We start from the raw sequence: 15,391 nt of genomic DNA, 5'->3' as shown, positions 1-15,391 counted from the left end.
CAAAGCTTTCTTTGTGTGTGTGTATATATATATATAATCCTATATATATATATATACACACACACACTTCTCAAAAGTTAAATAGAAAAACATGACAGATATATCTTGAAAAAAACAAGAAACCTGATTAAATCAATCAGATACTAAATGTCAGAAAGTATCGGAGCGACTGGAGTTTTCACTAAGTAATTATAGCATAACAAAGCAGACAGCCTCTCCCATACCTGCTGCTGCACACTGTAAAACAGCTGGCTTAAGAGACATATAACATCAAAGCAGCCAGTCCAGGAGCGATATTTGTTTTTCTTTGCAATGATTGGCTGTAAATGCGGCTTTCTTAATGCGGCCCAAAAGCCGCATTAAGAAAGATGTCTTCTACTGTGAGTATTAGCAGATTTGATCTGTTCTCAGGTGTTTGGGGTCCTTAAAGCCAAACATAGTAATTTAAATGGGTGTTTATTTGATATGTTTATTCAATTCTTTGAACAAAAATAGAATTAATAAATCATGATTTGCTGCACTTTTATTACAGAGTCATTTTTTTCTTTTTTTTAAATTTAAGCATTAGGCTCTCCGGTGCGGGTTTAAGCAGATTAATTGCAAACGCTAAAAAGGAAACGACATCCAACATTTCTGCTTATTCTGCCAAATATCTGAAATGATTTAACACTGTTGCAGCTCTCCAAGACAGCGAGAGCCTAAATTTAGTCACAGTTTCTGGGCATTTATCAAAGTGACCACCGTCTTGCCCTGCCCTTGCCACAAAGGCACTGACTGAACTGCAGTCAAGAGGCGAGAGAGAGCGAGAAGGAGAGAGAGAGAAAAAAAAAGAAAATAAAAATTCCTGGCAGAGCCAGAGAGCGGGAGAGTGACCTTTAGCCCACATGCTGAGAGACGATCCGAAGCAAACCAAACCAAATGTTGAGACCGCACTGTGTTTTTGTGTATATGTGCAGTTTAGCAATGAGTATATCGGCTCAAGGCGACTGTCTGGTTTCATGATGGGGAAGGAAGATGTTGTTCCTGCTGCTTGTTTCTCTTCAAACTGCGCTATCGTTGACGGGGAGAAAAACAAAAAATACAAGGTTACGTGAGCCGATTCAGAAACGTTCCCACACATCCGCGCAGGTTTGATGCAAACATTTCGAATGCATAAATGTGGTGCACGCAAAAGCAATGTCTTGTTCATTCTTTGGATGGCTTCTTTGGGAAAAACCAGAGCATTCTAAACCAGGTCAGCTTCCTTCCATGAGCTCATCTGAAACCCCACATACATTCCCCCAGCAGCGCTTCAAAACCCTCTGAAACAGTAGACGGCAGCATCAGGCCGCGGCCGCAAGTGCAAGACGATCAACCACAACATAAACAAACCCTCTCATTAAGTTTTAAAAAAAGGGGGGGGAAAGGGCATTGTTTGCTCAACCACAATCAGACATTTTTACAGAACAGCACACAAGTCCACTGCTCTCATTGTGATTCCACAGCAAAAGGCCAGAAACCCTCCTGACGTCAACAGCCACAGGAATGCCACCAGGCGGATTCTTCAGTCAAAAGTCTCCGCCGGCCTCGGTTAAACAAGCAAGACAATGCGAAGAAAACATTTTGCAGATAGCAGCTTTCCCTTCCTGGAATCTCAGCCTCCTTTCCTTCTGTTCTTTTTTTTTTTTTTCCTTTCTGCTGCATTTTCATGACACTTGATAACTCCCCTTGTTGCGCTCTTACTTTTACAGAGCAGAAAGGAGAACGCAGGCTCGCTAATCTCCCCCAGGGCTGCCATCACTTGCCTGGACTGATGCCAGCAGCGGTCTCAATGGAGGTGGGCTCGCAGAAGTCGCAGGCTGAAATATGATTTTTGAGCTAGACAAAAAAAAAAAAAGAAAATGTGCACTGCTATTTTAGAGAATATCATACTAGGAAAATAAGCAGCATTGCTGCAAAACAAGCTGGATTTGACCTCATTAGCAGAACATTTCATAGCTACAGAGTCATTTTATTGGGAGTTTGTATGATTGTTCAACACAAACTATTGGATTATTGGCAAGGAAACAAAAGATACATGGTTGGGAAACGTCTTTCTTTACAAATAAACTGCAAAGTGTTAAGTGATTTTGTAGCTGGAAGACTAAAAGCAGTATTCTTTGCAACAGGTGTCGACTTTTATCGTATCGGCTATCAATCGTGAAGAATTTCGATTTATCGTTGTCTCGATAGATTTCACTTAAATAGACAGTATTATCAGAAATTTTATTTTTAACATGTTTGCTCCATGAACGCATCAATAAAGATCATCCCCTCCTCTGTTTTTGCCGAGAAAAAAAATTCTCCCCCACAGCATAATGCTGCCATCAATATTTTTTCACCACGCATCTTGTCTGTTCAGGGTAGAGTCAACTTTCTTCCACATCAGACGAAAATAAACCACAATTATTATTTTTTGTTTGACTTTGTTTTGTTCACCTAAAATCCCCTCCACAAAACAAACACATGAAATTCTGTGTGAAATCTGAAGGGGTGTGATTACTTTTGCAAGAAAGTGTGTACATTTCCAGTCGGGCGTTACTATGATCAGCCCAAAAGATTGAAATGAAAAGGAGCAAAAGACACCCTTAAAATAGATCAGGTGTGGGTCAGCATCGTGGCCATCAACAAACACACGATGCTACCAACTGCCCCGGGGGCAATAAACATTGTTTGCGTACTGCTTCGCCCCTCCCCTCTTATCTTGTGCAGAAATAGTGGCAGTTGCTCGCAGCTCCGAGGTGGCGTCGTCAGGGGTTTTCCCAACACGGGAGATCCTGTGTATATTTTCTCTGAATGTTTGAACAGGGCCCGTGTTATTGTCTGCCGACATTAGGACGCAAACAACAGCATCACGCTCTAGACAGAGTTGAACTGAAAATGACGTAATTTTCAACAGGCAAAAAGAGAGTACGCTTTCCTGGACGTGTTTGATAAAATGGATAATCACACGCTTCTTCTTCTTTAAGCTGTTTTTCCCTCTTCGTGTCAGCCGCTCCAACATAGGAAGTAGGTAAGAGAAAAGTCTGCAGAGGGGAGGGTGAAAGCGAACTGAGCCAGACGAGTTTTGTGAATGAAACATCCTGAATGTAGAGGGATGACGGGGGCAAAAACTGCTGACAGAGTAGAAAGTGCCCTCCCCCTGGTGAGACTAATCACTGTAAAACAGCAAAGGAGCGTAGGACGGGGAACGGGGAGGTCCGCTGCCATTACTGCACGAGGAAACGCTGCTGGAAGCTGAGGCTGAATGTAGGCAAGTCAAAGAAGAATTTCAAAACAAGAGTCAACGCGGAGCTGAATGCTTCCACTGTGCTGACTTGTTGGTTTTCTGTCTAAAGCAAGCGGTGAAGCAGACGCCAACAGCAACACAGAGAGAGGACTTGAGGCCAGGTCTAAAAGTCTAAAAGCCACAAGGTCTTTATGTTCTGCCTTAAATTGTTCAACACCATCCTTACCGCACACCTATAAAGCTTCCTAGCACAGATGCTCAAATGTTCTCTTTCGTGCAAATTTATACTAACATTCTAAGTTTTTAATGCCGTCTAGAGCTGGATGTTTGGAAAACTGGCAAAACGTCATCATAATCAAGTTTCAAATCAGGGGTATAAATTTTATTTATTGGTATGGATGTGTTCAAACAAAGACACTTTGTTCTCGCATAACTACCACAACAGAACAATTCATCAGAAGGTTTTTAATTAAACTCAATAATACTTTATTTATCCCGAAGGGAAATTAACTGTCATATTTTTTAGTTTGCGACTACAATGTAATGTGTTTTAAGGTTTAGTTTTTATCATGTAAAAGCACTGTGAACTGCCTTGTTGCTAAAATGTGCAACACAAATAAACTAGATGATGAAACTTGATGATGATTATGATTAGTGTTATGACATGCTAACAGCTCAGTATCCAGGCAGCAGAGACAGTAACATGTCCTAGATGACACCATAAGTTGTTGGCAACCATTGCTAATCCACTCCATTTGCCGCTCCTCTTTAAATCTCTGTCTGGCCATATGAATAGGCCGGCTGAGAGACGTTGGAGTCTGGGATATCATCAATGAACGATATGGCTACAACGTCCTCCTTCTCGCTCTGCGATGCATCCATGAAGAATCCGTTTCAACTCCTCGAGCATTGGGGGTTTTAGTTCAGGTATTATTTGAACTTCAGCAATGCTAATCAGCTGCTACCAGTTGTAAAAACAATACCTTGTTTCCTTGGTTACGCATCATAACAACTGTGCAAAAAAAAAAAAAAAAGAAGTAAGAGTCAAAATCTTTCCAGCTGCATCCAAAACCAAATGTCAAATAATTGTCCAAACATGCAACGCCTCAAGAAAAAAAATAAATAAATCTTAAAACGTCTACAAAAAGAAAAATAAAGAAAAACAGAGAAACTCCAACCGCTACAGAAGGCTGCCATGCTTCTCTGGATGCATGAAAATGCGGCATCAACAAGTAGGAAAGTAAAAGTGCAGGTACACGCTGTACTATGTCACAATATCTGTTTGGGTGCGCACTTAAGTAGATGGATAAAGGAGTGCCAAGCTGGCAGCGATCCAACGCAAATTACACAAAAATGTGCATTTCTATCCGCCTGGGGTGTCTCCGAGATGGATACATGGATAAATACTTTATCCATCCCCTAAAGGAAGCTCGGATGGCTGTTACTCCTGAGACAAACAGCTGTAGCAGGGAAACCAGAAAATAAAAGACACTGACTCAACTTGGGTGTGTGGTGCTTTAACAGGCCCTTCCTCACTTGACCAAACAAGTCGAATCTGAAACCTGAACGAAACTACGAGCCTCAAGGAGGTGGGAGGGTAGAGGGGTGGGGGGGATTTCAGTCATGTGAAGTAACAGATATGTATGAACTCCTAAAACAATGGCCCACTGTATGAACTAAATTAAATCCCCCTCCCCAATGTTGTCATGGCAAATTTGCTTTGCCTGTGGTTTTGACTTGTGATTTTTGCACTGGCTCCCAACCCCACATGCCACACACACTTTGAAGATTTTCACAGAGTTTAGAGCGAGTTGCAGGATGCTCAGGTGACGCACAGATCAGATGTTTACCTGTCCCTCCAGTGCCGCAGGTGAAGTAGCCGACTGTGTGTGTTCACACGAGCTGGCGGGGAGTTGTGGGGGTCGACTGGGTGGGCATGTGTTTTAACTCTCCTCTGAGCCTTTGCTACCATAAAGGTCAGCGCTTCGACATCTGCTGCTCTCTCTGAATCTTTCCTTTTATAAAAAGGACGCGGGGAAGAGGAGATGACCCCGGGGAATGCATGCACGTGCACACACACACACACACACAACTGCTTTAACGTGTAGCCACTCACTCACTGGATCAGATCAAAACAACCCCAGAGGCCCCCTAAACCACACTAGTGGTAAAAAAAAAATAAAAAATTACAAGAACACGAGTTTGTGTCGCAAAGACACGCTGAGTTACTGTCGTTACACCAGAGCAAATTCTTGGCTTCTGGTCGAAAAAAGACTTCTTTTTTTTTTTGCGGCAGGAGGAAAGTGTGTGTGTGTGTGTGTGTGTGTGTGCGTGCGTGTGTGTGTGGGGGGGCTGGGTTGAGCTAAATGGAATCCCATCCCCGAGGGGCACAGTGAAGGCGGAGCAGTGTTGAAATAAGTGATTCATGCTTTTATCATCTCAGGTGAACAGCGCCGCTCTTTCTACTGCACAATCAGTTGCGCTAGGAAGCAACGTGCGGAAAGGAAAATACAAAGTCGATGCTGTTTATTTTCATTTTCGTCTTTTGCTTGTTGTGCACACAGGGGACGGGAATCCAGCGAGTTTAGACAGCGTGTACAAACATAATTTGCTCACACTAATACGGTACTCAGAGACGAGAAAGATCCTGTTCTATGCTGCAGCAACAGATATATTTTTCTGCATGTTGTAACAAAAAAAATTGCTATTTTGAGCCAAGAAATTACCCTTCTGACTGCACAATTATGTAAAAAAAAAAATAGTTTTAAACACTTTCTTGAAATGTATAAACCATGGAATTGTCACCAAAATATATTTTTTTACATGTTTACATTGGTCTTTAAAAAATCCTGCAATTTATCTCAAATTATGATCTTCAAAACGTAATTTATCAAAATGTCATTGAAAACGCTTCAGCAAATTAAAGTCAGGTGCAGCTTTTTGATTTCCTGCTACGTTTTTATCTCCTTCATAGCTGGAAATATGTTATTTAATGAAAGGCTGCCTTTTTAAACCCAGAGAGATCTGATTCTAAGCAGTCTCTTTAATCCTGCACACACTGAGTCATATATTGCCAACATGCTCATTTAGCCACATGACTTTTTTTAAATACTCACACACTTTCCTGTTGTAATTTACGGAAATCATTGGACTTTTCTAATTGTGATGTCATTTAAAAGACAGGCATTTCCCACCTCAATCCTTCAATAACAATCAATATGATTTATGTGCTAACTCCATAGCTTTAAAGTGTAGCTAAATGAACAGTCTGCGAAAGAAGTAGACTACTGCTAGCATGTTTGCTATACATTTTGATAGTACTTGTTGATAATTCAGCTCTTCCAATGCAATTCCAGCCAATTGCGTGCAAACATACACTGCATTAAAAAGCTGTTCTCCTGCTTCATTAATTTAACACTTTGCTTTGAACATCATAACATTTAGAGAGCAGCATTCCAGCTGCTCTCTGGACAGCTCTTCCAAATGAGGAATGCATAGCATCACAGAGACAAACGCTATCGTACAATATAGTCCAATACAATAAGTATCGGACTATATTGTCCGATACTTATTGTATCGGACAATAAGTATCGTGAGCATTAGTAAATGCTCACTAAATGCTGCATTTAGTGAGCAGCATTTAGCAGCTCACTAAATGTGAGCAGCATTTAGTGAGCAGCATTCCAGCTGCTCTCTGGACAGCTCTTCCAAATGAGGAATGCATAACATCACAGAGACAAACGCTATCGTACAATATAGTCCAATACAATAAGTATCGGACTATATTGTGATTATACTGTGAAAATGTGGAGGAACACATGTCCAATCTGTAAGATTGTCAAAAATATTATGTCAATATAGTAGGACACCACGCACAGAAAATGTCTTTTCAGGACTGCGAGCAGATATATCGGATCTGAACATCGTCACCATTTACGCTTAACGTTTACCACATCAACGTGACAAATCGAGTTGGCAAACCCAAACACTTCCTTAAAACTGAAGTCTGCTTCAGTAGGAAACAATGTCAAGGAAATATAGTACACATAAAAATACTGGCTAACAGTGTCGGCTCTAATTTAATAGAGCGCCACTTAAAGAAAAATATACACACATAAAACCAAATATTCATTTGCAACATATACAAGAACTTGTAATCCCGTTAACAACTCAGTACTGCTGGAGCCCCCGCCCCCCACATCAGACCAATAACAGATTAGGCCTAGTCTGGTGTTTCCAACCGTTGCTGTGAGCGAGGCCGATGGTGACTTTACGAGGATCCTTATGGCGTTTTAATTTTCTGTTACACCCCTCTCAGCCCAACAGGCAACCGCAACATTTTGTTCTTCCATGCTGACCCCAAGCGCCCCTCACCCCCCTCACTCCCTTCCGACTTTACTCACAGGAAAACGCAGTCAAACACACATGAATCTGCTGATATCATCTGGACAGGTGGCCAGCCACCCAGACCTGACCCTCCTGCCCTCTTGCCTGCCCCCTCCTCCCTCTAAAACGCACCAACCAAAATCAGTTCAGCTCTGCTGGAAAGCCCCAAATGAACATGCACAGCAAACTACCCCCTTCCTATCCATCTGCACACACACACACACACACACCTCTAAGCAGCCCTGCAAATGTCTGTCACCCACCGAGCTGTCTGTGGGGATTAGTGCCTCAACAGAGCCAAAAAATTGGAAGCTATATGACTAATGCGAGGGGGAAGTACAATTTTGGGGGGCCATTTTTGCCAAATTGAGTCAACTGGCTCTTTTCAATATGGCCTAAAGTTTATATTGCCCATACCGTTGATATCACAAGCCTGATGATTACAAAATAAGTCACTGGCAGCCGGAGCTCTAATTAAAACCATTTACTTTATCAGGAGTATTGGGTAAATACTGATGAAACCATTATGAGATGCCTATGATTTCTCCAATGTGGAGAAAGGGGGACTTGTCAATATGTGAATGTCATTTAACATAAAAAATATAAACATTTTGTGTCCAATTCTTGTTTTTTTATGCTGCACAAGGTCACTGTTCTCGGTAAACACTAGATTAAAACTGTATTTTCCTTTGACTGTAGTACTTCCCCTGCTTAAAAAAATACAACTCATATCCCACTAATGGACGGATACAGCAAAGAAACCAGTTGTAAGTAAGTTTAAGCACATTTCATACTTATTCCTCTCACTTATTTTATTTTACTAAAATACAAACATTATTTTATGTAGAGGCATTTTGTCCAAATAGTTTTGATGTAAACTTTAGTGTTTTTGTTAGTCAGAAATCCCAGTTTCAAGGTAAACTTGTATCTGTTTCCGAGGTAAACTTGCCCTTAGCAACATTGTGGACATGTTGAGGTGTCATTGGGTCAACAAAGCCAATGTGGGGTTTACTTTTCTATGCCTATGGAAGAAAATGCAAGGACTGAACCCTCACACTGGCTGGTAACATCTTGGCTATTATGGAAGAGCTGTAACCTGTACTTTGTTCACGCAAATGCACTACCACTGTGATGAATCTTGTGCTTTAAACAGCACGGTTTACCCAGTAATAACAACTCTTCCCAGAGAAATCTTCAATAAACTGAAAGAGAGTCAAACAAAGCACCAACAGTTAAGACATGTTTGAGAAAGACTTGATTTTGCAAACCAAGCCAACATATGAAGACCGAATCTTTTCTGTGGCAAAAGAGTCATGTGAACAAGTCACTTATTTTACAATTGATCCGTTTCTTTACTCTGTGAAATACATGAGGAACGTATGTGTTTTTAAATAAATTAATTAATGGAAAGATTTATAGGAACTTAACCTCACAAAAGCTTGAAAATCTTTGTTAGGATTTATATATTTCGAATGAACTTGGGAATTTCTCAAAAAAAATTTACATTTTATCTATGAATCATACTTCCAAAATTTTATAGTTTGCCTTTAAAAAAGTGGGGAGAAAGTAAGAAGTTTAAGAATCGTAAAATGTTCTCCAAATGAACACATTGTTTTTTGGTACCTTCTCAATAAGGCAGGTTTCAGTAACACCAGCCATTTCTATAGTATCACTGTAAATGTTGTTATTATTGATATATTCCTAACAGCAAAGCTGCTTCAATCGCTCAGGTATATTTATGCTCCTCGCCGTCCCTCAAAAATAGCTTTTTATTTGCAACCACAGGTTAATGTTTCAAAAGTCCCCAGTGATTATGTACACGCACAGTGAATTTCCTTTCATTACCATTTTTCAATCCTGTTAGAGATCTACCAGAAGCTTTTTGTTAAAGATTGGACCGTTCACAGAATTTATTTATTGTTAGTCTGTAATAAATGTTTCCTAATAGCAGTGCCTAAAGTCATCTGTTTGGTACGTCATAATATGCTCAAATTGCCAGTGCAGGGTTCAAATTCAATTTAAAAAAATTGGAAATAGTTTATAGGTTATCTTCAGGACATAACTATAATGTTTTATTTCAACAACAAAGCAAGCCAAATACACTGTCAGAATTTCAGCTTTGAAATCCGCAACTGTCTACATTTCGTCCCAACATTAATGTTTTTGGTATAAATTTTTTTCCAGTGATCTTTCAGATTATGCTGTATGCTTAAAATTCTAACTATTTAAGAAATATCGCAAGAATGTAAAAAAAATAATAAAAATGCTGATATGGGCCTAAGCAAGCTTTTGCTGAATCTGTGTATTTTATGTAAACACAGTCTACAACACATAGGCAGCAGGAAAAACAACCTCGAGTCTCACAGAAAGCTGTTGCATAAATGTAGACATTACACCAGTATCCACCGATTAAAACTTCGATTATTGGCCATATTTGTCCTCAACTTATATCTGCTTTGAATATGCAGGCGCACAAATACCAAGGCATAGTTTTCTTTACACTTAGATGGCAGTTAGACGCTACTTTCAATTGAAACTAAAAGAGAACTGATTTAAAATAAGCATTATTCAATGTGTGTTGTAGATTCACACTAAAATATACACAGCTACCAGACTATGCAAGACTCACTTTATATCACTGTGGGAAAAAATAAACAAAAATTGGTCTAAAACACCACTAAGAGGACACACAGACCACAAAGCAGCAACGTGTTTCAGTAAGCGTCCGTTATCGGACAGCTAGCCAATTCGTAACCGTGCTGCCCGGCTAGCTGCTGAGCACGTTTCGAAAACAAACACAAGTGCTGAAAAATGTGCTTCCCCGTTAAACTGTGACAGAAAGGAGGTGGGGTGTTGGTGTTGAATTTTTCTAAAAAAAAAAAAAAAAAAAACACACGCTTTTTTCTGGCTGTGCCTAGCCCCACGGGCTAGCAAGCCTGCTAACAGCAGTCCGTTGTCTGGCAGAAAAGACCACCGGGGGTGAAGTGACGCTAAGCGGGGGGCTAGCTCACCAAACACCGCGGCAACAACAGTCAGCTCAGGCAAGTACCCGCAACTGCTCAAAGAGGGGGGAAAACACCCTCACTCGGACACATGCAGACTTTCTAAACAACCAACTCATCAGAAAAGCACTTCACAGAACACAAGCAGCACGGCATGCACATAAAACTGAGCCATTTCATCCCTGCAAGTTGTTTTCTGCTCAACTCGGTTCCCCACCGCCAGCCCCGATTCTTCAGACTCACCCTGTCACAACAGGCGCCATCTTCCACAAACTCTCACCAAAACTCCAATACTCGCGATATCCCTTCTCTCGCCGACAGCCCAACAATCCGCCGAGACAACAGAAGCAGACTGGAGGTGTAGGGATGACGGAGACGGAGAGAAAAAGGGGTGGGTGAGGAAGACTGAGAAAAAAAGGGGGAGGGGGAGGAGGAGGAGGGGAGCGGCGGATAACAGCAACACACTGGAGAGAGAGAGAGAGAGAGAGAGAGAGAGAGAGAGAGAGAGAGAGAGAGAGAGAGAGCGAAAAGGGCAGAGACGCCACAACAACAGGCGTGGGAAACTTCAGAGGTAACGCGAGATTTGGAAAACTCTCACAATAGGAGAGCACTGAGGGAGCTTTCCGTCTCGCGAGATATGCCTTGAAGTGGAGTAGTTGTTTATCTTGTGGCGCTGTAATACTATTCCCACGTGTGTACCGGGTAATAAATTACAGCACCAATCGGTTTGAGGGAGAAAACCTCTCCCAGGCCTTACACACGCACATGCTCTGATATGGATCGTGTCTTCTCATGACATATTATCATGTTGCTAAAGCCAATGGGATATTATTTCACACACTGAACTAGGAATTCTCACGATATAATAACCTTGTAATGACATTTACTCTTAAAATCGAAAGTAAGGCTATGCTTAATATATTTGAAACAGCAATGTAATAATTATTGCAGCTGATTACGAAAGTAATAGTATACAAGAATGTTTTTCTTCACAAAAAAGTGAAAGGTAAAAATATACTTGAGTTCTGAGATCTGGTTCTGCCAACCTTGGCAATTGAGTACTCATGCAGAGATTAATTCATCCATTCACTTCCATTGTTCAGTCACCTTACTCTGAATCTGTAAAGTATAGAAATAAAGTAGAGGAAATGCCCAACTGACGCAGAGTTCCCTCCATCCGCCACCCCCTTCTCTCTTGGGTCTTTTGTCTTCCGCATGTTTGGCAATTTTTAAGTACAAGCCACAAAACGAGCACTCCTGGTCAGGTAGAACAATGGGGCAGAAATTAATGAAAAAGCTAAAATCCTCTGAAAAAGACACCCTGAAAAGACAGAAAAGGGAATTACAGTTGCACATTTATTATTATTATTATTATTAATGTTTTTTTTGTTGTTGTTTTAGGGCAATTTTTTGATTTTTCTTTTTTAAGTCATCTGTTTTCACTAAAGAGAAACATTTAATTTCTTTACAGTGTACTCTACTGTTCTATAGCTGCAACCTGAGGCAACCTTTGCAGTGAACTCTAGTCTCCGCAGCACTTCTCTCGCTTTGAAAAAGCTGAGCTGAGACTCTTTCACAACAGTGACCGTTTGCATTAGCAGTCAGATAGAGCCCGTTTTTGTGTAAGATGCAAATATTCCATGAATTTCCAGCTCTTTCCTCCTTTGTGTTTTTTTTTGATAGGTGTACATGTTTCTTCCTATATTTTGTGTTGCGCCAGAAACGAAGAGGGCGATGTAAACTAATATGAAAACCAGAGTTAGACTGTTGACTCTAAATAAGACTGGAAATTAATGGAGGGATTTCTACCCAGCCCATTTACAATTCCCCTGGGTAACATTGCGCTCCCTGTTTAGACTGTGGAAACAATGGTGTGAACACATGTGAAGGGGGCCATACAAGGCAGATTAGTGCATTGCCATCACATTGGGGAGTCCCATGACCACCCTCCACACCAAACCTCAGCTAAAAGTACAAGGAGCCTATTATTTAGAATAATCATGCTTGGAAATGTGGCATAGATGTTTTAAGCCTTCCTCTGTGTGTGTCTGCCTACATTCCCAAAAGTAAGAGCGTTAAATCATCCCCACAACAAACAGGTCAGGCCATTCTTGTTTATCTGGGAGGGGCCGGCGAGTCGTAAACCTTCATGTAGGTCCATGGCCTTCATTTAAATTTGTTTGCCATCTTTGTTCACCTAACAAGTGACTTCTGGTTGGAGATTTTCAGACTTCAAAGACGAAATAAAAGCCCGTGGGACCACACTGATGGAAGGACAGGGTGTTTGTTTGTTAGTTGTAGAGTGTGTGACCTGCTTATTGGCTCAGATGAAAAAGAAAAGAAAAAAACGTAAGCACACTTTTGTTTAAATACGTGGTGTTAGAGAATCAATGGAAACTCTGTGCGCTGGAGCAAAAGTTATTTATTTTATGTAACAGAGCATAACCGTTTTAACGTGCTACAAGTCACGGAGCCGACTATAATTTTCCTGCTAAAAGCGGCATCATGGTTGCAGGAGGAATTGGTGCACTTTACAAAAAACATGGCGCAGTGAGGAAATATGTGGAAAATATTAATGCATTTCAAGAAATGCATCACCCAGGAAGTTACATCATCAGTGCAAATCAGTCTTCCAACTGGACAAGCACCAAAGTGGTCACAAGGAGGCTTAAAGACAACAAAGTCACTGTTTTGGGGTGACCACCTCAAAACCCTGGTGTCACAGAACCTTTCTGGGCGAACAAGACGGCTTACAGTTCTGACTCAGTTCTACACAAACCTCCGTCCACGAGGAATGGGCAAAAATTCCAGCAAACCATAGTGAGAAGAAATTATCTCACTATTTTGGGGATTTAGCCAATAGAAAAAGTTTGGTCATCCTAACTGACCTAAAACAGGACAGATTGAGTTATGTGTCGTATAAAGTGTGTGCTAAGATCTGGCTACAAATCCTCAGACAATGATGAGCAAAGCGCTTGTTAAGCTGTTGTATGATCTCAGTGCCTTTTTTCTTTACTCTTTTCTTCTTCTTTTTTTAAAATCAGTGGCTTGATAAGAGGAGAAGCAGGAAACAGTTAAACATTTTCTGCTTTGAGTCAAGCGAGACATGAAAGACGCTCAGCATTTTTTGGCCTGATTCATGATTTCCAATGCTGACAGTTTGTATAATGCGGCGTTTCCAGGACAAAGGCCAAGACTCCGGGACATGCTGTCTGAGATGTTCCTACCTAGAGACGTGTTGTGAGAAGCTTTTGGAAAGGCACCCAAGTTGTTGGCCCAAGTAATGGAGTTTAAAAGACAGTTCTTCCAAATAAAAAAATAAATAAAATTATGGTAATTATATAACCTCTGAATCTGAAGAAAGTTAATAAACAAAATCCACTTAAAAATGTCTTATCATTCAGAAATGTAGAGAATTAATTGACGTAAAACAGGAGAAGCTTGGTTTGCTCAGGCTTGAAGGCGACAATAAAATATGGAATTTATGAATAACAAAAAAACATTTACATTTATAATTTTAATAATGTATTTAACAGATTATGGACTCTGGTACTTCTGGTCATCGGCATCAACTCCCATTCCTGTGTGTGTTTGTGAGAGTGCATATATTGCCTTGAAACACGTCTTCTTTCTAATTGCACTTTGGTGTGAAGAGCAAAAATATAAATCAGGAGCAAAACAAAACAATGAAAGTGCCACAGTGGCAGGGTGGAATCACATCGTTAGTAGGTTTACGCAGTATAAATCAGCACATTTTTAGGCTTTTCAGATGCATAACTCATTTTTACAGCGCAATTCTGTCCTGCCAGGAGGGGAGGAACACCAAAAAAAAAAGAGAGAAAAAAAAAGGGACAGAAAGGAGCTGCAGAGAGCGTGCCTGGAAAGCAGCCCGGGGCGGCGAAGACGCAGAGACGAGGACCTCATCCTGCCCTCAACCACTTTTCCTTTCCACCTCTTTTTTATAGTCGGCGGAGAGCCTCCAGATACACTTAGAGCCGAACAGGGAGGCATAAAGTTTCCCCAAATGTTTTACAGCTGAAACACGGTATTTTTTTTTTTTTAAAAAGGGGGGGAAAAAAAAAGAAAAAAAGGAGCGGCAACACAAGTGCAACTGCTTTTCGGTGAAACTGGGTAGCAAAATACAAAAGCAGAAGAAGCTGGTCCTGTTTTTACTTTTGGAGAAGACGCGCTGGTCATTTTAAAAGTGCAAAATGCAAACTCTGACCTTCATTTTTTTTTTTTTTTTGGTAATTGTAGAACATGACCCGATTAGAAGTCACCCGCATGATTTATTTGTAAAGCTTTTTCCACCCCCTCCTCCTTCCTCATTCTCAGTGCCTTGCTTTTAATTTTTCTTTTCTTTTATCATCTTAATCTGACTCTCTCGTTAGAAGTAAAAACCGTTTATTTTCACAGAGGCAGAGCCAACGCAAGCAATCATCTCTAAACCATAAGCCTCAGGTCTATAAATCCACTCACTTGACTGCTTAAGCTCGCGGCTCAGAATGGAGGAAAGATTGAGACAAAAGAAAGAAAAATCCTCTTCCCCTTGTGGAAGCGCCTTTCACTGACTGGTACATCACCCCATCTGGGTTGTCTTTGAATAGATTTCAGCCAGTTTGGTTAAACAATGGCACTCCACACATCCAGTTTAATCTCACTAAGCTTTATTGGGAACATTGGTTCTATCGGTAGGGTTGACGACTGGTGCAAATTTTAAACAAAGGCGAGAGCAAACCAATTACAGCAAGTGCAG

The 15,391-nt window shown here is 40.8% G+C and overlaps 1 protein-coding gene across 1 annotated transcript in view; it reads right to left on the bottom strand.

The window, feature by feature from the left end:
- The window catches only part of rbpj (recombination signal binding protein for immunoglobulin kappa J region), a 51,459-nt gene extending 40,410 nt beyond the window's left edge, over positions 1 to 11,049 (bottom strand). The window contains exon 1 of the mRNA XM_023345585.1: positions 10,879 to 11,049. Within this exon, the coding sequence (XP_023201353.1) occupies positions 10,879 to 10,898 (20 nt within the window). The 5' untranslated portion in view covers positions 10,899 to 11,049. The remainder of the gene's footprint in view (positions 1 to 10,878) is intronic.
- Positions 11,050 to 15,391: the final 4,342 nt, after the last annotated feature.

Source organism: Xiphophorus maculatus, chromosome 14 (genome assembly GCF_002775205.1).
Source record: "Xiphophorus maculatus strain JP 163 A chromosome 14, X_maculatus-5.0-male, whole genome shotgun sequence".
NCBI lineage: Eukaryota > Metazoa > Chordata > Actinopteri > Cyprinodontiformes > Poeciliidae > Xiphophorus > Xiphophorus maculatus.
Note: the sequence above shows the minus strand (reverse complement) of the source record. Positions and strands in the feature narration are given on the sequence as shown.